At 41.5% G+C, this 17,925-nt stretch overlaps 3 protein-coding genes and 1 long non-coding RNA gene across 5 annotated transcripts; 2 read left to right on the top strand and 2 right to left on the bottom strand.

Annotated features, from left to right (window-relative positions):
• Positions 1-202: 202 nt before the first annotated feature.
• Positions 203-6,067, bottom strand: LOC135593654 (TORTIFOLIA1-like protein 2). Its single transcript, XM_065083853.1, has 7 exons — positions 5,151-6,067; positions 4,264-4,458; positions 4,085-4,187; positions 2,880-3,547; positions 1,619-2,302; positions 1,285-1,466; positions 203-655 (listed from the first exon to the last, which is right to left on the bottom strand). The coding sequence occupies exons 1-7, from the start codon at positions 5,811-5,813 to the stop codon at positions 604-606; spliced, it is 2,547 nt and encodes an 848-aa protein (XP_064939925.1). The 5' UTR covers positions 5,814-6,067; the 3' UTR covers positions 203-603.
• A 1,009-nt stretch (positions 6,068-7,076) lies between these two features.
• On the top strand, positions 7,077-9,216 carry LOC135594369 (pollen receptor-like kinase 4). The gene is made up of 3 exons (XM_065084752.1): positions 7,077-7,735; positions 7,806-8,411; positions 8,501-9,216. Exons 1-3 carry the CDS (start codon positions 7,141-7,143, stop codon positions 9,073-9,075), a joined length of 1,776 nt encoding a protein of 591 aa, XP_064940824.1. The 5' UTR covers positions 7,077-7,140; the 3' UTR covers positions 9,076-9,216.
• A 1,930-nt stretch (positions 9,217-11,146) lies between these two features.
• LOC135593653 (uncharacterized) lies at positions 11,147-17,359 on the bottom strand. The gene is made up of 8 exons (XR_010479754.1): positions 17,246-17,359; positions 17,051-17,127; positions 15,882-16,966; positions 14,049-15,135; positions 13,617-13,810; positions 12,436-13,166; positions 11,967-12,178; positions 11,147-11,794 (listed from the first exon to the last, which is right to left on the bottom strand). It is a non-coding gene; the product is annotated as an uncharacterized LOC135593653 (long non-coding RNA).
• LOC135593651 (U-box domain-containing protein 35-like) lies at positions 11,191-15,989 on the top strand. 2 transcript variants are annotated; one of them, XM_065083851.1, is made up of 12 exons: positions 11,191-11,403; positions 11,493-11,652; positions 11,749-11,813; positions 12,601-12,725; positions 12,825-13,033; positions 13,120-13,192; positions 13,276-13,486; positions 13,631-13,732; positions 13,794-14,183; positions 14,350-15,105; positions 15,658-15,772; positions 15,851-15,989. In XM_065083851.1, the coding sequence occupies exons 1-11, from the start codon at positions 11,206-11,208 to the stop codon at positions 15,745-15,747; spliced, it is 2,379 nt and encodes a 792-aa protein (XP_064939923.1). In that variant the 5' UTR covers positions 11,191-11,205; the 3' UTR covers positions 15,748-15,772; positions 15,851-15,989. The 2 variants fall into 2 exon arrangements, with proteins under 2 accessions (XP_064939923.1, XP_064939924.1); XM_065083852.1 differs by lacking the exon at positions 11,191-11,403 and having other exon boundaries at positions 11,412-11,652.
• Positions 17,360-17,925: the final 566 nt, after the last annotated feature.

The following is a 17,925-nucleotide window of genomic DNA, read 5'->3' as shown; positions in this document are numbered from 1 at the left end:
TTCTGATGGAAAATTACAACTAGTTGAACTATCCTGTTGTTCTAAGCCTTGCATATATTTTACAATGGCATTGCAGAAATCACCAATAAGATGGACATTGTGAGCTACAGGAATTTCACAACGTTGTGATTCTCAATAAATTACAACAAACTGCAGTTTGTCTTGTTTGATTGTGAGCCTCCATCCCCACTTTCAGAGTTCATAGAATATAATTTAATCCTGTGTTATTTCAGAATCTGCAGAATACACTACTCAAAACAGATGAGCCGTACAAGGTAGTATGTCACAAAGATATGTAGCTGTTGAACTTCAAGGTAATCATGCTCCTCAATAAACCATTTAGCCACGAAAAATTAGAGGTACAATTTGCCATTTTTCACCTCAGTGGGATTCCTTCCAAAATCTTCTCTTTTTATCTGAGTTCTTGCTAGCTCTCCTGCTCACGAAAATGAAAGAAATAACCATCGCATGTTTTCAGATCTGGAGACAAATTAGTGAGAACATAAGGGGATCCATTTGCAAGAGAACGTATCATGTTCCAAATGTTACAGAAGGTGATTTTCGGAAATTTAACATAAACGCAAAATAGATGTCATTCCTGAACTAGAAAGCATGTTTCTTGTTCCCTTGTGATCCTCTTGGTGGGAGAGCTTTCCTGCAACAATACAGCAATAGGAACATGGATAAGCACAATTCCCATATTATATTATGATGGTGTTGGCCATCATTGATGAATGATATCTGACCATAGTACATGTTTAGCATCCAAAATCAGAGACACATTAACATTGAAAAGTGTGAGGCTCCAGACAAGTAAATTTGCACCAGAAGACAGCAAATATGGTGTCAACCAATGAAAATCAAGTGCTTTGTTCATATTTCTCAATGAAAAAGCTGTTTGTTTGAAGGCCATTCCAGAAAGAATTGCATCTTAATACCTTCAGAAGTCCCTTGGCAGTACCGTTATCCAATGGACCATGTGCCACTTATGGTTAGCATAAATTTTTTGAGTATGCAAAAGATTGTGGGAAAAGGCACCTAAAGAAGTAGAATTATCGTTTCATCTTAGGAACAATAAAGTTCAATTATTGTTTAATAGCCTAAGAGAAGATTCAAATTATCTGGATTCATTATATAGCAAAGCAAAAGGTCAAGCAATATCTAACAAGTCAACTAGTTGTTGGTGAAAAAGTTAATTCAACCATTAGTTCTTGCATATAAAAATATGATTTAGAGTATTGAAAGCAATGAGTTTGAGAAAGTTTAGGCTGAATCTGTAGCTACCTGCATGGAGCCACATGCCATAATTGGCCTAATCTCGCTCCAAATCGTGTTATGGACATTCTCACCACTGGATCTGTAAACTCTCTTATTGCTGCTTCCTGTAATGCAAACAGGAATTCCATCTGTGCTTTTGTAGAAAGAAAAAGGTGCCTTGGTTCGTTAGCCATGCTCAAATCAACAACCTACAAAGCATTGAGAAAGAGAATGTTACTTGGACCAATTGTATTATGTGAATTACAAACAAATTAAACACAACAATCACTCAGGCTACTTCATAGACTTCATATGTATCAGCTGATAAGCAAAGTGATGCAATCGTGGATGGATAACTTGCCTGTTGCAACCATGGAATTGCGAATTCCAGAAATCTTTGATCAACAAATTTTGTGGCCATAATGGTAAGTACTTCATCAGTTGTCTCACATGACAATCTATCAAGAACAGGACCAGTTCTATCCATAAGCTGGACCAGACTAAGATCATCTCCAGAAAGGATGGCCTCCACATATGCTGACTCCACATTCCCCATGCTAAGAAACTCCTTGACTTGTTTCCAAAATCCAGTCACATCTTTGAAGTTACTAAGCCTGGCACTTGCATTTTTCGGATCTTTTTCTTGACTTCTTACACATCGAAGGCTTCTTCCTGAATTATTATTCATGCTGTCGCCTGTTGGGTTTTTTGGTACTCCAACTGTTGAATCTTTCTCTACTCCCTCTTTGACTGATGTGCTTGATCTACTAAATGAAGCCAGATTATCCCCCCAAATCTCCATGCTTTTTGAAGATAGTGTTGATTGTTGCTTGTAGTTATCACTCACCAATGGCCTAGGTGTGACTGCAGAAAGCTTAGGGGAAGAAGAACCTGGTTGTACTTTCTTTAAAATTTTCGAGCAACCCATGCTAGAATAATTTTCACATTCCACAACGGAATATGTAATTGTATCTACAGCATGCTCCAAGTCATTCACCTTTGACTGTAGTTTTGAGACATTATCCATTGAGCTTCTCATGAACACCTGAAAGATGGCAGATCCAATATGTTAGCATGTATACATAAAAATATCACATGGGCATAAAATTGAACAATTGTAATTCAACAGCACATCAAGGGCCTAGAATTGGCTATTGTCAAAATGATTATGACAAATTGGTCCATGCACACTGGATCAGAGTCTGAAAGTTTACCAACATTATGGTCTAGTTAATTCCAATTATCAGAAGTTGTGAAAAACACTATACTTACGGGAGCCTTGTGCAGTAGGCTGATTTTAACTAAACTTTTAAAATTGAATATGTAATGCAAAAGTAGAACTGAAAATGGACGTAATTAGCAATATCAAGGAAAGCTTACAAGCAACAACACTATTAAAAACAAAGTAATTGCCTATACCTGACTTATTTTCTATAGCAAATAGTTAATTTCAAGGACAAAACTATTTAATATGCTATATATTCATTCTTAATCCAAGGTTCAATCAATTCATACCTCTTAGCAATTAAAGATGAAAACTAAAAAGGTCTTAGAGAATTGTTAGAAGATATAACAAGTTTTGAAGCTCAAGTACATTATGATGCATACACAAGACAAATTACCTGTAAGAGATCCAGCAAGTTTGATTGTTTGGTTTCAATTTGTAAGAGTTGTTGTTTGATGATTGCCAGTTCATTTGCAGCATGCAGACAACATCCATGCATACTGTGTGAACACAAGTCTGTAACAGTGGAGTCCAGACTCTTCCGCTCCTGAGTCCGAAGGCATTCAGGTCCACTGTCCTCAATGACAGAATTGTTGCGTCCTGTAATATTTGTTGAATCATTATCCCTAGGACCATCATTAGATGTAGTTGCATGCTTTATCTCATAGCTGCCACTAGCTAAATCTGATACAGAGGAGTAATCTGGCTTGTGATCCGGGCTGTAACCAAAATTTATGTCTTCAACCCCAGCTGTATTTACCACCCTTCTTTCAAAAGCACTGCTTGCACAACTCGTCTCAGATTCTCTACAATCGGTAGCAATTAGTGGCATAGCACGAGACTTCGGGACTGATATCTCAATGTGCCAATCACTTGGCTTCAGGTGCTGATGAGTAGGTGCATTATTTGTACATAGTTTCCTGGCAGATAAAGGAGCTCTTTTCTGTGTAGAACAGGTGGAGCTGCCACTTGGACAAGGAACAGGGCCTATTTTCCTAACAAATGTGTCTCTCCAGCCACTATCACTAGCACTAGTGACATCATTCAAGTCTCCACCAAAATTTTCTGTTGTGTGCATATAAAACACTAGTATCAGTAGCAATGATCTGACAACGCAAATTTAGATGTTATATGTAAGTGCTCATGCATCCTAAAGAAAAAATTGCTAAGATATGAGAAAGGCACATCAGAAATGGCAATCATTAGAGCAAGAAGTTGTAGGAATCATGTTGGTTGATAAGAGATAAATGCAGACAAGCATACCCAGAAGAACTCAGGTAGCACAGTCAGTACATAAGAACTCGGAGACAGCAATCATCATGAGAAGTTTTGAACTCCTAATTCTTGATATGAAGTATTAAGAAATATCTGTCGATTTCACACAGTAAAAATCTTTAACACATTTCAATTAGTACTATTTATTCTTGTCCAGAAAGAAGTCTACAATTGAATTTTCAGTATGTGTCAACAGAAAGAGGATTTCAACCAATTAGTGCAGATGAAGAAATAGTAAACCACTAGGCTAAAGAAATCAAAAGCATCACATATCATGGCATGAAAGGGCACTTAATGAGGTTCTTAGAAGCAGTTGTGCACTAGAACCTTTTGTGGATGATCCAACTTCTGAAGGTTCAGGAGAACCAGTCCCCGGAAGAGCTCTCCAACACTGTATAGCATGCAAGATAGAGTCCCTCACAGGTTTCACCTACAAAAGAAAAGTTTGATTACATGTACACAAACCAAATATTCGGTTCATCTCAAACCAGTAAGCAGGAACCAACCTTGTCAAATCGGCAGGATTCAAGTGAACGGATGCAAGTACTTTTCAATGGTGCCATAGAAGATCCAGGGTTTACAGCAATACCAGCCAACGCCACAGATGCAGCTTTGCGTGTTGCCCAATCATTACTTTTGAGGGCTTCCAGAATGCTGTTAACAGCTGCAGACAAAGCATGCTCGGCCAGAGCACATCCTGCCTGGTAGCATAAGGTGGGAAACATTCATGTCAAACAAATGAACAGAGCAAGAAAAGTATTCTGGAAGATATACCACTAGACGGTAAAGCAAGGAACTGGAGAATAAAGAAGAATATGCCACTTCATAAAACTAACACTAGCACTGGACTAAATCTATCCCTTTTACATTGAGAATTGCACTTAATTGTAAGAATTCACAGTACTGGATGTAAAAATGGATCTTTTAGCAAGTCATTCCTATAAATCAAAATATCTCATCTCCCAGGAACAATTAGGTGATTCCCAACATCTGTTGAACTTTAGAAGTCAGTTCCAGTGCATCAAAATGATTATATTAAGAAGAACAATATCAATTACTCCTATCAACCATTAGAAGGTTATGGAAGAAAATCCTGACATCCAATGGATCTAGCTGCGCACTTTTTGATCTATGGAGGAATTCATTTCCTCCAGACTTAGATCTCTTGGTTCGCACTGATGCGAATAGGATTATTTCCTATTTGCACAAAAAAAAGTTCTTCTACTTTACCTAACACAAACTTCATCGTAACACTTGATAGAATGAAATGGCATTTTAGGAAACATCATCAAATGTAATGGAAGTACCAATTCACATTCTCTAAGCAGCCATAAGGAGAAGAACCAAAACTTGAACTGCACAAATCCCATTCACTAAGGTAAACAATTTAAACCTGTATGATGCTTCGGATCAACTCGATGATGGCCGGCTTCGCCATGAAGTGCTGATTCTTCAACAACTTGATAACACGCGCGAGCATCTGAGGCAGAATGGATTGCGGAGTGTCGCTGGCCTCGTCGATAACCCTCGCCAAGCACAACGCCGCGCCCACCTGCACATACCGGTTCTGCTCCCCCAGCGCTTCGAAAAGCGGCCTGGCCAGCGCCACGAACGTCGCCCCGCCACCGTCCCTTACGCTGCTCGCCAGAACGCCGCACGTCTCGACGCAGGCGTCCCGAACGACCGAGTCCGTGTCCTTGAGCCGCTTGACGATGGAACCGACCATCTTCCCGAGATGAATAGCCAAGAGACCGCCGTGGGACCGCGCCAAAGCGCCCATCACCCGCACGCACTCCCTGCGGACGCCGCTCTTCTGGTCGGCGTCGGTCTCGGCGACGCACGACAGGAACGGGGAGACCATGTCGGGGGCCAGGCCCTCGGCGGCCCGCTCGAGCTCCTCGACGCCGATCCGGTGCGTGTCGCGGTCAGCGAGCTTGTTCAGCGCAAGGACCACCCGCTGCTTCATCTCGAAGATGGCCTGCTGTGCCGTTGGCATCTTCCCCCCGCCGGGCCTGGTCTTGGCCTTGGGATGCGCCGCAGCGGACCTCATCGCCATGAATCCAGTTCACAGTAGACTTGGATCCCGATCCTGGCGACAAATCTCAGCACCGAGAGGCCATCGGAACAGGTAAATGGAACGAGAAGAAAGAGGGAGTAATGATGCACGAGACATCAACCATCTTTACTCAGAACTCTTCGCTGCAAAAGGCAAAAGAGAAAAGGAAGACGGGAATGCAACAAGAGGAGCGAGTTATGATCAATTCCAAGGAGGAGGAGATGCGGAATCGGAGAGAGAGAGAGAGAATTCGAATTGGCCCATCTTAAGATAAGCGTAGACATCGAGAGAAACAAAAGCTTGACGGGATGGCAGTGAGGGAGAGAGAATGAAGTGTAGGGAATATCGAGAAACATATTTACCCGGACAATTTACCTGCTTTTTCTTTAGAAAAAAGGCTATGGAATCGTGTGAAACGATCATGGGGCCACCATTTTTGCCAATAGAAAATTTGGTATAAAACTGGGTAATGATCTTAAGAGTTTAGACAGTTATTGCTCGTGAACATTTTCGCGCTTTTGGGCTGCGTCGATTCGAAATTCCAAATGCGGAAGCACGGGGGAGCAGTAGTCGGAATCGTTCGAGTACGCGTTCGCATGCGCCACATGCAAAGAGGGAGCGATTAGCCAAGTTGTCATTGGCTGAATAGGTGGCCCCACTCGAATTGTTTTGCGTGGCCGCTTTGTATTCGACGAACGTTTAGTTAAGTGATTCAGGGTGCGTTTTTACCAGACGGGGGACGCCGGAGACCGCGACAGGTACGGTCACGTGGGCGCGGCGTGGAGTGGATGCATTAGGCTTGTTATTTATGGTTACCTTCGTACGATAGACCCGCTACTTTACCTTTCTTGTTATTTGGACCTTTGACGTGGTGGCCCGGTGATGCCTCCAGTTACACACGACCGTACATGGCCTGATTGGATCGGGTTTGGGTTCGAGTTTGGATTCGGATGGTTAGCCGTGTTGCTTTCCGTCAATATTACCAGCCCAGCAAAGACACGCGTGAATCGGAGAAGCGGCAGACCTCCAGGTCAACACCCCCTTGTTTTACGCGGGGCCTATGTGCTATTAATGGGTCCCAACACGCCCTGCCAATTAGAGAGTGTTGACCGCGGGTCCAGCCACGGACATCTCTGTGAACAGCTCAAACCAGCCTCTCCTACCCACAACCATGTCCTCAAAACCCCCAGCAATCCACCCACCCCAATCCGCACCGTCTCAAGTTCGACGTCCAGATAGCCCGGGTGCCGCAGCCATGGCGGATTCATGGCCTCTGCAGCTCCTCACGTTCCTCTTGTCCTTCACGCTGTGGGGATACTCCGTGGCCATGTCGGACGACGGCCGCGTCCTACTCCAGTTCAGGGCGACGCTGTCCTCCGGCGGAGGCGACGCTGCTCTTTCCAGCTGGGCCGGCGGCAAGGGACCATGCATGGACCAGAACGTCTCCGCGTGGACCGGCGTCTACTGCGAGAATGGAAATGTGTCGACGCTGCAGCTGGAGAACATGGGCTTGTCGGGCAAGTTGGATCTCGAGATCCTCACCGGGTTGCTGGGCCTCCGCTCGCTCAGCTTCAGCAACAACAGCTTCGAGGGACCGGTACCGGACTTCACGAAGTTGCCCGCGTTGAAGTCCATATACCTGTCGATGAACCGGTTCTCCGGTGAGATACCGGACGGCATGTTCTCGGCAATGCGGGCGCTCAAGAAGGTGTGGCTGTCGCACAACAACTTATCAGGGCGGATCCCGAGCTCTTTGACGGTGCCAACCAAGCTCATGGAGGTGGGACTCGATGGCAACAAGTTCGAGGGGAAGCTGCCGGATCTCCGACAGCCGGAGCTGCGCATGGTGAACGTCTCCTACAACAATCTCGAGGGGCCGATCCCGGAGAGGCTCAGCAATATGAGTGCAAGTCTGTTCGAAGGTTAGTCTTCGATTTCTCCCCATATGCATCACAAAACAGATCCTTAGGTAACTCTGTTTCGACTAAATAGGCAACAAGAACCTTTGTGGAGCACCACTCGGGGTCTCATGCACACCATCGAAGAAGCTCGCGCCTGCTCTTCTTGTCGGCATCATACTGATAGCAGTTAAAGTCCTGACGCTACTCATCGGACTGATTGGTTTCCTCCTTCGACGCCGCGCCCCAAAAGGAAAGACTACAACGGACAAGCTTCAACCCGCTAAATCCAAAAGGATCGAGGATTTGGAGGCAGCCAGTGTGGAGAAAGGATCAGCAGATCACGATGGGGAAAAGAAGAAGGTGCCGAAGAAGGAGCAAGGGAAGTTGACGTTCGTTGCGGAGGGAAGGAGGAAGTTCGACATGCAGGATTTGCTCAAGGCTTCAGCCGAAGTCCTTGGCAGCGGAAATTTCGGGTCTTCCTACAAGGCCACCCTGGTCGACGCCCCTGCGGTGGTCGTGAAGAGGTTCAAGGAGATGAATGGTGTGGGAAGGGAAGACTTCCAAGAGCACATGAGGAGGCTGGGGAGGTTGTCGCACCCAAACCTCCTGTCTCTGGTGGCCTACTACTACAGGAAGGAGGAGAAGCTGCTGATAACCGAGTTCGTCCCCAATGGAAGCTTGGCTCACATGCTGCATGGTAAACGCCATGATCTGAATGCCATCAGAAATCCCAAGCTCTTTTCTCGCGAAGTACGATCATAAACTGCCTTGCAACTCCACGTCCAGGAAACCGCGGCTCGACGGAGTCACCGCTCGATTGGCCGACGCGCTTGAACATAGTTAAAGGCGTAGCAAGAGGCCTCGCTTACCTCTACGAGGAGCTCCCGATGCTGACCGTTCCCCATGGCCACTTGAAGTCCTCCAACGTGCTGCTCGACCAGTCACTCGCGCCCCTCCTCGCGGACTACGCCCTCGTGCCGGTGATGAACAAGGCAACCGCTTCCAAGGTCATGGTGGCCTACAAGTCCCCGGAGTGCGCCCGCCATGGCAAGCCTTCCAAGAAGAGCGACGTGTGGTGCTTCGGGATACTAATGCTCGAGATACTAACAGGTGAGTTCCCGGCCAATCATCTGACCCAGGGGAAAGCAGGCGCGGGGGACTTGGCGAGCTGGGTAAGCAGAATCGCCAGTGAAGAACGGGCAAGCCCAGTGTTCGACAAGAACATGAAGGGGACCGAGAACAACGAAGGGGAGATGTTGAAGCTGCTGCAGATAGCAATGGCCTGCTGCGAAACCGATGATGAGAGCAGGTGGGAGCTGATGACAGTGCTGGAAAAGATCGAAGAGATAAAAGGAGAGTGAATGAAGGGTTTTCATGTAAGGCAATGGCTGAGGACGAAGACTCCTCCTCCAAGCAACTGCAGAAGTCGCTGGGGGAAGGCTATATACAGGAAGTCAACGTGAATCATGCGATTTGAGACATTGGAAGGCAGGTTTTGGGGAATGGTGTTCTTGCAGATACTTCTTGAGAGTGTGGAGTGTGTAAATTCATAGAACTTGATGAAATTGAACATGTTAGCTTAGACTAATGACTGATTTCCTTCTCCTTCAGTTCTTGATTCATCCATGAAAAGATTCATTCTCTTCATAAGATATTTACTAATAAAATTTCATGAATAACTCATTTAAATTTTTTTATATATATAATAAGTATAAATCAACAAGAAAAGCAAATCTCATGTGATACACACCATTCACCTCTATAATGAATAGGTCTGTTGAAAATTTTCTTCTAATTAAAATCATAATTTAACATGTATCCCTTTTTGTCGCGGTTATGAAATAGATAAAATAAATCTTTAAATCATATTAAAACTATTTGTAATTTGATTCACTAGTTCATATGATTATCTCGATAGATATAGTAGCATGACATATATTTTTTTTGAGAAAAAAATTTTAAGCCAACATAAATAATATTATGTTCCTTCTTATCTCATAAACAACCAATTGTCCTGTGGGGGATTAAACTGATGTGTCTCAAGCCATATACACATGGAAATCTTTGATTCAATCAAAATAATAATAACAATTTAAAATTATTTCTAATAATTATGAATTAATTAGGACATAGTGGAGTAATGGACTATAGAGCTAATTTGCTAAAGTGCCTAAAGCTATTTTGGGTCAAAGGATGAAATATTTGAACTACCAACCAAATTCTCCATGTTTACAAAATGTAAATATGCAAAACATTTCATAATTTTTCATTAATGAATGCCTCAGCTACTTGTAACACACCCGATTTAATCTCATATTAAAATAGATAAAATCATTAATTTGAGTTTCAACATTTTAATTAAATGATTCAAGCTCGTTAATTTGACGGGTTACTTATCCATCATAATATCACAGATATAATAATTATATTATTCTCCTCTAATTATGATAAGCCATCATTGTAATAAATGAAACATAATGATAATAGTGGAATAGAAAGTTAAAGGGTGTGATAGTAACATATATATATATATATATATATATATATATATATAGATACAAATATCCTTTGATGAACTGAATTGCGATGCACTCAGCAAATTTGATCCAAATTTTATAATTATATTTTTAAGGATAAGATTTTGTACAATAATAAGGCTATTCCCTTCCCACATACGAGACTATGATTTGAGTCAAAAATAAAAAATAAAAATTGCTTCTCTAACTACTTAGACATAAGATTATTTATTTTAATTCTTTTCATACCTCACATTAGTAGAATATTAGATTAATTATAAATTATATCATGTAATTAGTTAACTTTAGTATTTTGATAATTATATTTTTAAAAATTATATTATGATCCATATACTTATGAAAGTGAACATTTAACTATGTTTCTTTTCACGTTATTAATTTTGCTGACGAAAATACTCCACGTGCTAAGTGGTAAACCAAAGTGAGGTAAAGTCAGCATATATTTAATGGTAAAGCCTATTGTATTTTCGTCAATAGAGTCAATTGTGTAAGGAGAAATAGAATTAAATATTTCATTTTCATTAGTATAGTGATCCCAATAAGAATAACTAAATACTAAATATAACTAATTAAAAAAATCTATAATTAATCATATATTATCATAAAAAAATAATATAAATAATATGTAAGACTACGACTCTCCCAAAATATGTCACTTTGCTGTATAATATATTACGATAATACATGTGTGATTTTATATCTACTATTTTATCTTAAAGTTAAGGTGGGATTTGATTTCAAAATATTACTAACAATAATCTATATCATTACCGATTGTATTAATTAACATTTTAAAAAATATTGTATATCTTAATTAACCCTCGGCTTTGTTTGCTGTCATTTTGTTAAGGGAAATGTCCCACGCCACGCAATCGTAACAGTCCAAAACGATGCAGAAGCCGAAACAGCACCAGCCAACTCTGCATGACAGCATGGATACATCGCAGTACGTGCATGGCTGCAACAGAAAACCGACAGCCACATCCACGCAGAGCCTCAACTGATATAAAGAAGAGGCATTCAACATATACTCATAGAGAGAGAGAGAGAGAGAGGAATTACCAAGAAAAAGAGCATACGCTATCTGCTAGAGAGAGAAAGAGAAGGAACCCAAGGACCGAAGGAACGAAGGAGAGGGGCTGCACTGTGGTGGTAAGCTCTCTCTTCTTTCTGCTGTCCATGATGCGGCTCATCATCTTGCTCCTGACATGATGGAGAATGGCCGATTCCAAGCAATGCAGAGAGTCATGTCACAGAAAGAGCAGTCGGATGGCCAAGCACGCCAACTGGTAGCAGTGGCCGTCGACAGGGACAAGAGCAGCCACGCTGCCTTCAGATGGGCTCTGGACAATGTTGTCACCAAAGGCCAAACCCTCACCCTCATCCATGTCAACACCAAGTGTAAGCGGACTTGCCCCTGGTTCTCGTTTGATCCAGCCTTGTCTTCATGAAATCTTTGTTGTAACGACTCTCCCTTCTCTTTTTGATGCATTGCAGCGGGGTATGGAGATGATGCAAGGGACGTTTTTGTCCCTTTTCGATGCTTTTGCACAAGAAAGGATGTGAGTCATCTTTGCTTTCATTTTAGAGTTTAACATAGTAAATTTCAATCTAGTGATTACTTCGACCAATCTACTGTTCAATTATTGATGTGAGTACAAGAAAATTAACAGAGGCCATTGAAAGCCATGATCATCTTAGACATAGCAGATTACCTGTTTGAATAATTGTGTCTGAGGCTTGGTGATACCTGCTCGGTGATGCATAATGACTCCCTTTTTCGAATGTGGTGACGAATCTGCTGTTCCTTTTCGAGAAGGTGATGAGTTTAGGATCGATGAAGATACCTTGCGGTTACATCCAAAAATTTCAATGTTAAGACCACTTCCATAGCCCCACAAATGATGATGAACCTGCTGGTCCTTTCCTGGCCAGCAATAGAAAAAGGATCAATTAAGATACCGTGAGGTTATATTAAAGAATTTTCAACATCAGATATGTTTAGATCATTTCCACACACCCACAAATGGTGAAGGATTGGTTGTTTCTTCCTTAGCAAACGATAAATTGAGCAATAGATATGGTTATATCTTATCTCCTGTGGCTGTAGCAATATCTTAAGATCAGACAGTGTTCCTCTACAAACTAGGATAATGCTAAGAGTCTAGTGATATACCATTATACCTCATTGAGGAAGCCCTGGTGAAGGGTAGTTGACATTGTCACCGACTCGAGAAAATCCACAGCATGGACAATTTCTTCTTCTGCTTCCTTCTTTGAACAGATTCCAGCTGATCACCCAATTCATGCACTAACTTACGGATATCAAATTTGAGTATTCCTCAACAGGTATATAACAAAGATGTCATACTTGAAGACACTGATGTTGCCAAAGCGATCATAGGGTTCGTTGCTGATGCTGCAATTGAAAAGCTAGTGGTTGGTTCATCATCATCAAGAGGTGGATTTGTCAGGTGATCTTAAATCACTTGAGCACTTCTACAACTAAAGTCGAAATCTGTTTGGGCTGAAAAATATGTCTTTCAACACCAACTCTGTCATATTTTCCTCAGATCATTCAGAAACTCAGACATCAGTACCAATATCTACAAAGGTGTGCCTGATTTCTGTACTGTCTACCTCATCCATAAGGGGAAGGTATCCTCCGTGAAGAATGCCGTCCGGCCAGCTCCAGCCTTCTCTCTTCTCCAGAAGCAAATCCAAGGCCTTTCAAGTGTTAGACCTGACTCACTGGACCATAGTCACAAGAATGACATGAAAGGTCTGTGTTGCCATCAGTATAGGTACCATTGCAGTCTCTTCTTTTCCCCTGTTAACACAAGTTTTTTGCTACTTCTGTTCCTGAAGATCGGAATTTCCTAATGCCAAGTGAAGCTGCATTTGCTCCACGGAATCTGCAAAGAGAGGATGAATCGATCAAGTAAGAATTTCCATAAATCAAGAAAAAATTGCATATGAAATTTACCCTCCAATGCTGAACATTAGGCTTAATGCCTCAATTAGGTCACCTTTTACTAGGGGAACATGTGTTTCAACCAAAAAATCTAATGGAGAGATGATGATTGATGGCGATAAATCACTTGCCAATGCCCGCTCCTATCCTCCAAGATTGTCAAACATTTCAGACACCTATGATTGCAATTCTGAATCATCATGCTCATCTGGAAATGAGGTCGCTTCCCTATCTAGTGAGAGTCTATCATCTCAGCCTAAGGTGAGTTTGACTACATGGGATAGTAAAGAAAAAGAGAAGTAAAGCAAAGCCAAGGCCAGCTTTCAAGTTTTCACAATCACTGGTATATAAGAAACCACTAACCAATGCCATAGCAGAATGTGAATATTACCTTTGAAATTTCAGGAAGATGTTGAAGCTAAGCTGAACAGGCTGAGATTAGAACTCAAGCAAACCATGGACATGTACAGCACAGCACGCAGAGAAGCACTGACAGCTAAACAGAAGGTAATTTATCCATTGCTGTCACAAAGATTGAACTTGTTTTCAGACGATGCCTTTGCTGCAGGCAATGGAGCTGCAACGCTGGAAGATGGAGGACGAGCCAAGATTAGAAGAAGCTCAACTGGTGAAAGAAGCGGCTAATGTTTTTGCACAAAGAGAGACTGCCGAAGCATCCAGAAAAATTGCAGTGTCAAAATCACAAAAGAACATCAGAGGAGAGGTGATTGCAGAGACTGAGAAGAATGATTTTGAAGCACTGTCACATACAAGTCTCAGTTATAGGAAGTACACAATAGAGGAGATAGAAGTAGCCACTGACCATTATGCACAGGACAGGAAAATTGGAGAAGGTGGTTATGGACCTGTTTACAGAGGTTATCTGGATCATACGCCCGTTGCCATTAAGGTTCTGCGTCCAGATGCTGCCCAAGGCAGAACGCAGTTTCAGCGAGAGGTATGAAACACATACAACAATGCTTCAAACTATCAGAACTCTGAAAATTTACAATTTACACATACATTCAGAGCAAGCACTATCTATGCAAAATGCAGCAATTAGCACATCGAGTCATATAGGTGTATATGTGTAACATTTTTATTGTATCATCTCCCATACACAGGTTGAAATATTATGCTGCATCCGACATCCAAATATGGTTCTACTGCTGGGCGCTTGCCCAGAACATGGCTGCCTTGTGTATGAGTACATGGCAAATGGAAGCTTGGAAGATTGCTTATTCAGGCGAGGGAATACACCACCCATTCCTTGGCAGCATAGGTTCCGGATTGCTGCAGAGATTGGCACAGGCCTCCTCTTTCTACACCAGACTAAACCAGAGCCACTGGTTCACAGAGACCTTAAGCCTGCCAACATCCTCCTTGACAGGAATTACGTCAGCAAGATCAGCGATGTTGGACTTGCCCGGTTGGTTCCACCAACTGCAGCAGACCATACCACCCAGTATTGCATGACAGCCACTGCTGGCACATTCTGCTATATCGACCCGGAGTATCAGCAAACTGGCATGCTCGGTGTAAAGTCTGATATATACTCTCTTGGAATCATATTGTTGCAAATTATCACTAGCAAATCTCCCATGGGGTTGGCACACTATATGGAGCGTGCAATTGAGAGAGGAACGTTCACAGAGATGTTGGACCAATCAGTACCAGATTGGCCAGTTGAGGAAGCATTAAGGTTAGCCAAGTTGGCACTGAAGTGTGCAGAGCTCAGACGGAAGGATCGACCAGATCTTGCAATGGTCATACTGCCAGAACTTGACAGACTTAGAGATCTTGCTGAGGAGAACATGCAGTACTTTGTGTTTGGGAGCAACCCGCACCCCTCACTCATGCACACCCCAGTTTCTACACAAGTATGGCTCTTGTCTTTCTCCAACTCTTCTCTGTTACAATGAGCAGCAATTATCAGACTCCACTAGCATACCATGTGGATATATAGGAATGTAGTAAGCTGAGGAAGTATCCATTGAATACAATACTCTAACTAGATCAAAGGATACTAAAAAATGTGGCATCGGTTACATGCCACACAACTTTATATGCATATAATGCTATCCCAACCGAAAGTATATTTCCAGTTCTTTAACAAATACATCAGCAAATAGGAAGAAATACAATAATTTTTTGGACCATGATCTAAACAAATATATAAAATGGACATGCAGAACACTTGTTCTCTTGACTCTTCTAAATTTCTCGTATACAAAAAAATTGAGCATCATGCATAATCAACTGAAGTAAGATAAGTTTAGATCTTCTGATTGTCATCGAGATTGTGTCCAATTATCAGATTATCATGATATGTAATGCAAGATGTCATGAAAAAGATTGTCTTCCACCAAAATTTCAGACCAACAAGAAATAGATGGCTCCCTATGATCCTTCTTTCCTTTCTTAATGTTCAGGATATCATTAATGGCTCTTCAACCACACCATCTGGATACGAAAGCTCAAGTGGATCATCAATGGCTGGAAGCAGATTGAGCATTTTCTGAGATGAAAAGAACAGTCCTGCTAGAGGTATAGCTTGATAAGAAAAGTTTTTTTCCATCTAAAATGTAATTGATAGACACCAAAATCTCTCATTGTTGGATGCAGGAAATTAATGTGCTCAAGAGAACTATACTACCTGTAACTGCATATGCTTGTAGAGAAGAAATGGCAAAGAAAGCTAGTTGCAGGTCCAGGCCTAGGGAGGCTGGTGATACGATGCAAAAGTCCTGTGACACGAAGAAAGCAGATATCCTATTAAGTACCAATACCGCCTCGTGACAACACCAAGAATGTAAGATATCTAGGTCAAGATAGATTTGTTTGTGTGTCCTGTTCCCTCACCTTCTTCCTATCTTTTCCTTTTTTTTCGGATCTTATGTACAATAAATATACCTAAATAGTTAAGACTAAAGATTGTGTAACTTTCTCTATTATCTGTTATCTGAGACATTTCAGGCAGGTGTGATTTTTCTGTATCTCCTTCTTGATTTCTCCTCTTTTTTGACGGAGGCTCCTCCAAATTGCCCTTCAAACCAAGAAAAGGTCAAGACTTAATAGTCGATTGTTTTAGCAGACATAATCTCTTTTGAAATGAATTTGGAGGTCTGATCACTCTCAAAATTGTTGTGTTTCTTTCAAATAAGAAGCTCAGAAAAATCAAGTGATAACTCCAATAGCTCAATACAGGAAATGAAATCATTGCATCTCATGTACAGCAATTTTTCACCGAGCCAGAGTTCCGACATGTACAAAAAAGAAATCAGACTCTGATATCCGAGGTTGATCGGAAAATTCTCCATATTCATTTTGGGTTGTTTGGTCACTGCAAGTTATACAGCTTCTACTTGTGTAATGAAACCCCCTATAAACTGCAACATTACTTGTGATCTAAAATGCTACAAGCCTGGCATGCAGGGTAGGTCACAATCCAAAAAGGAGATGCACATATCCCTCCTCCCTTTCCTTCACATGTTGCAGACATCCAACTGCTACTTACATCATTAACCATAGTCTGCAACCATTCAACATAGGCAATTCTGATTGCAGGCAAGCAGACCCCCCCCTTGATTCAACCAAAGATGGATGAAACCCTCCTATCTCCATATGCAGATGTCCCCATTTGAGATATAAAGCATTCTGATGATTATTAGATACATAAATGCATCTATTGCCTGCATCTGCAACCCTCGATTCCAACAAAGATGGATGAAACTCTCCTACCTCCATATGCAAAAATGGAACTCTTTGAGATGATACTCTAACAAAAGCATTCTCATGATGATTAGATGGAAAGCAAGAACATACCTGAAACACTGGCCAAATAACCTAAACCCAGCTGCCTTCCTCTGCAGATCTCTGATTACAACAGTAGATTTTGGCCTCTGTATTGGAGTCATTCCATCATTTTGCAGATATGTAACTTAAGGAATATTAAGGATTAAAACAAAGTTATAAATAGTAAAAAAGATTCAGTACAAATCTCTTAAATATATCCCTTACTTCTTCCTTCTGTTAATAATGGTGATTGAGAGAGAGAGAGTAGTAATGTTTGAACAGATTGGCTAACTAAACTATTAACTCAGCCACTCAACCCTTCTTTTAGTTTTCTTTCTTTGATGCCAAGACATCGTCAACTTGTGGCCGAAGAAACAATTGGAGACATGAAATGACCGGTGAAAACATACGACAAGCAATGACAAGACGAGGTCAGTGTGCGATAAATGCATGCTAACTAACGTGTGGTCGATCACCGCCCAACACGAAGGGCCCACGAATCGTGATGAAGGTACCGGCCGGATCAGGCGGTCGAGGACACGCGAGGCTCATGCTATCGTGTGGTGAATTCGCACGTACAGTAACTACGTTGCTTTTCGAGCTATAAATGTCATTTTTTAGCTTTGTACAATGGGGAAATTTATTTTGTAAACCTGAGAATTAAATGCATTCTATAGTTGAATAAATATTAATGATAGAACAAAATAAATATTTTGATTTATGGATTTAGATGTAATAAGCCGTGAAGATTGATTCAATCTTAAGTTTTGAGTTTTCATCCCTTTCTAAATGAATCAGGTCAACAAACTAATATTTTAGATTTAAAATTTAGTAAATAATATTTTAAATCATTAGGTATAATATTATTATAAAATTAATGCTTCATAAAGAAAAAAAAAGAGAAA

The sequence above is a fragment of the Musa acuminata genome, chromosome BXJ1-9 (genome assembly GCF_036884655.1).
Source record: "Musa acuminata AAA Group cultivar baxijiao chromosome BXJ1-9, Cavendish_Baxijiao_AAA, whole genome shotgun sequence".
In the NCBI taxonomy this organism is placed as follows: domain Eukaryota; kingdom Viridiplantae; phylum Streptophyta; class Magnoliopsida; order Zingiberales; family Musaceae; genus Musa; species Musa acuminata.
The sequence above is the reverse complement of the archived record's forward strand: the minus strand, read 5'-3'. Positions and strand labels throughout refer to the sequence as shown.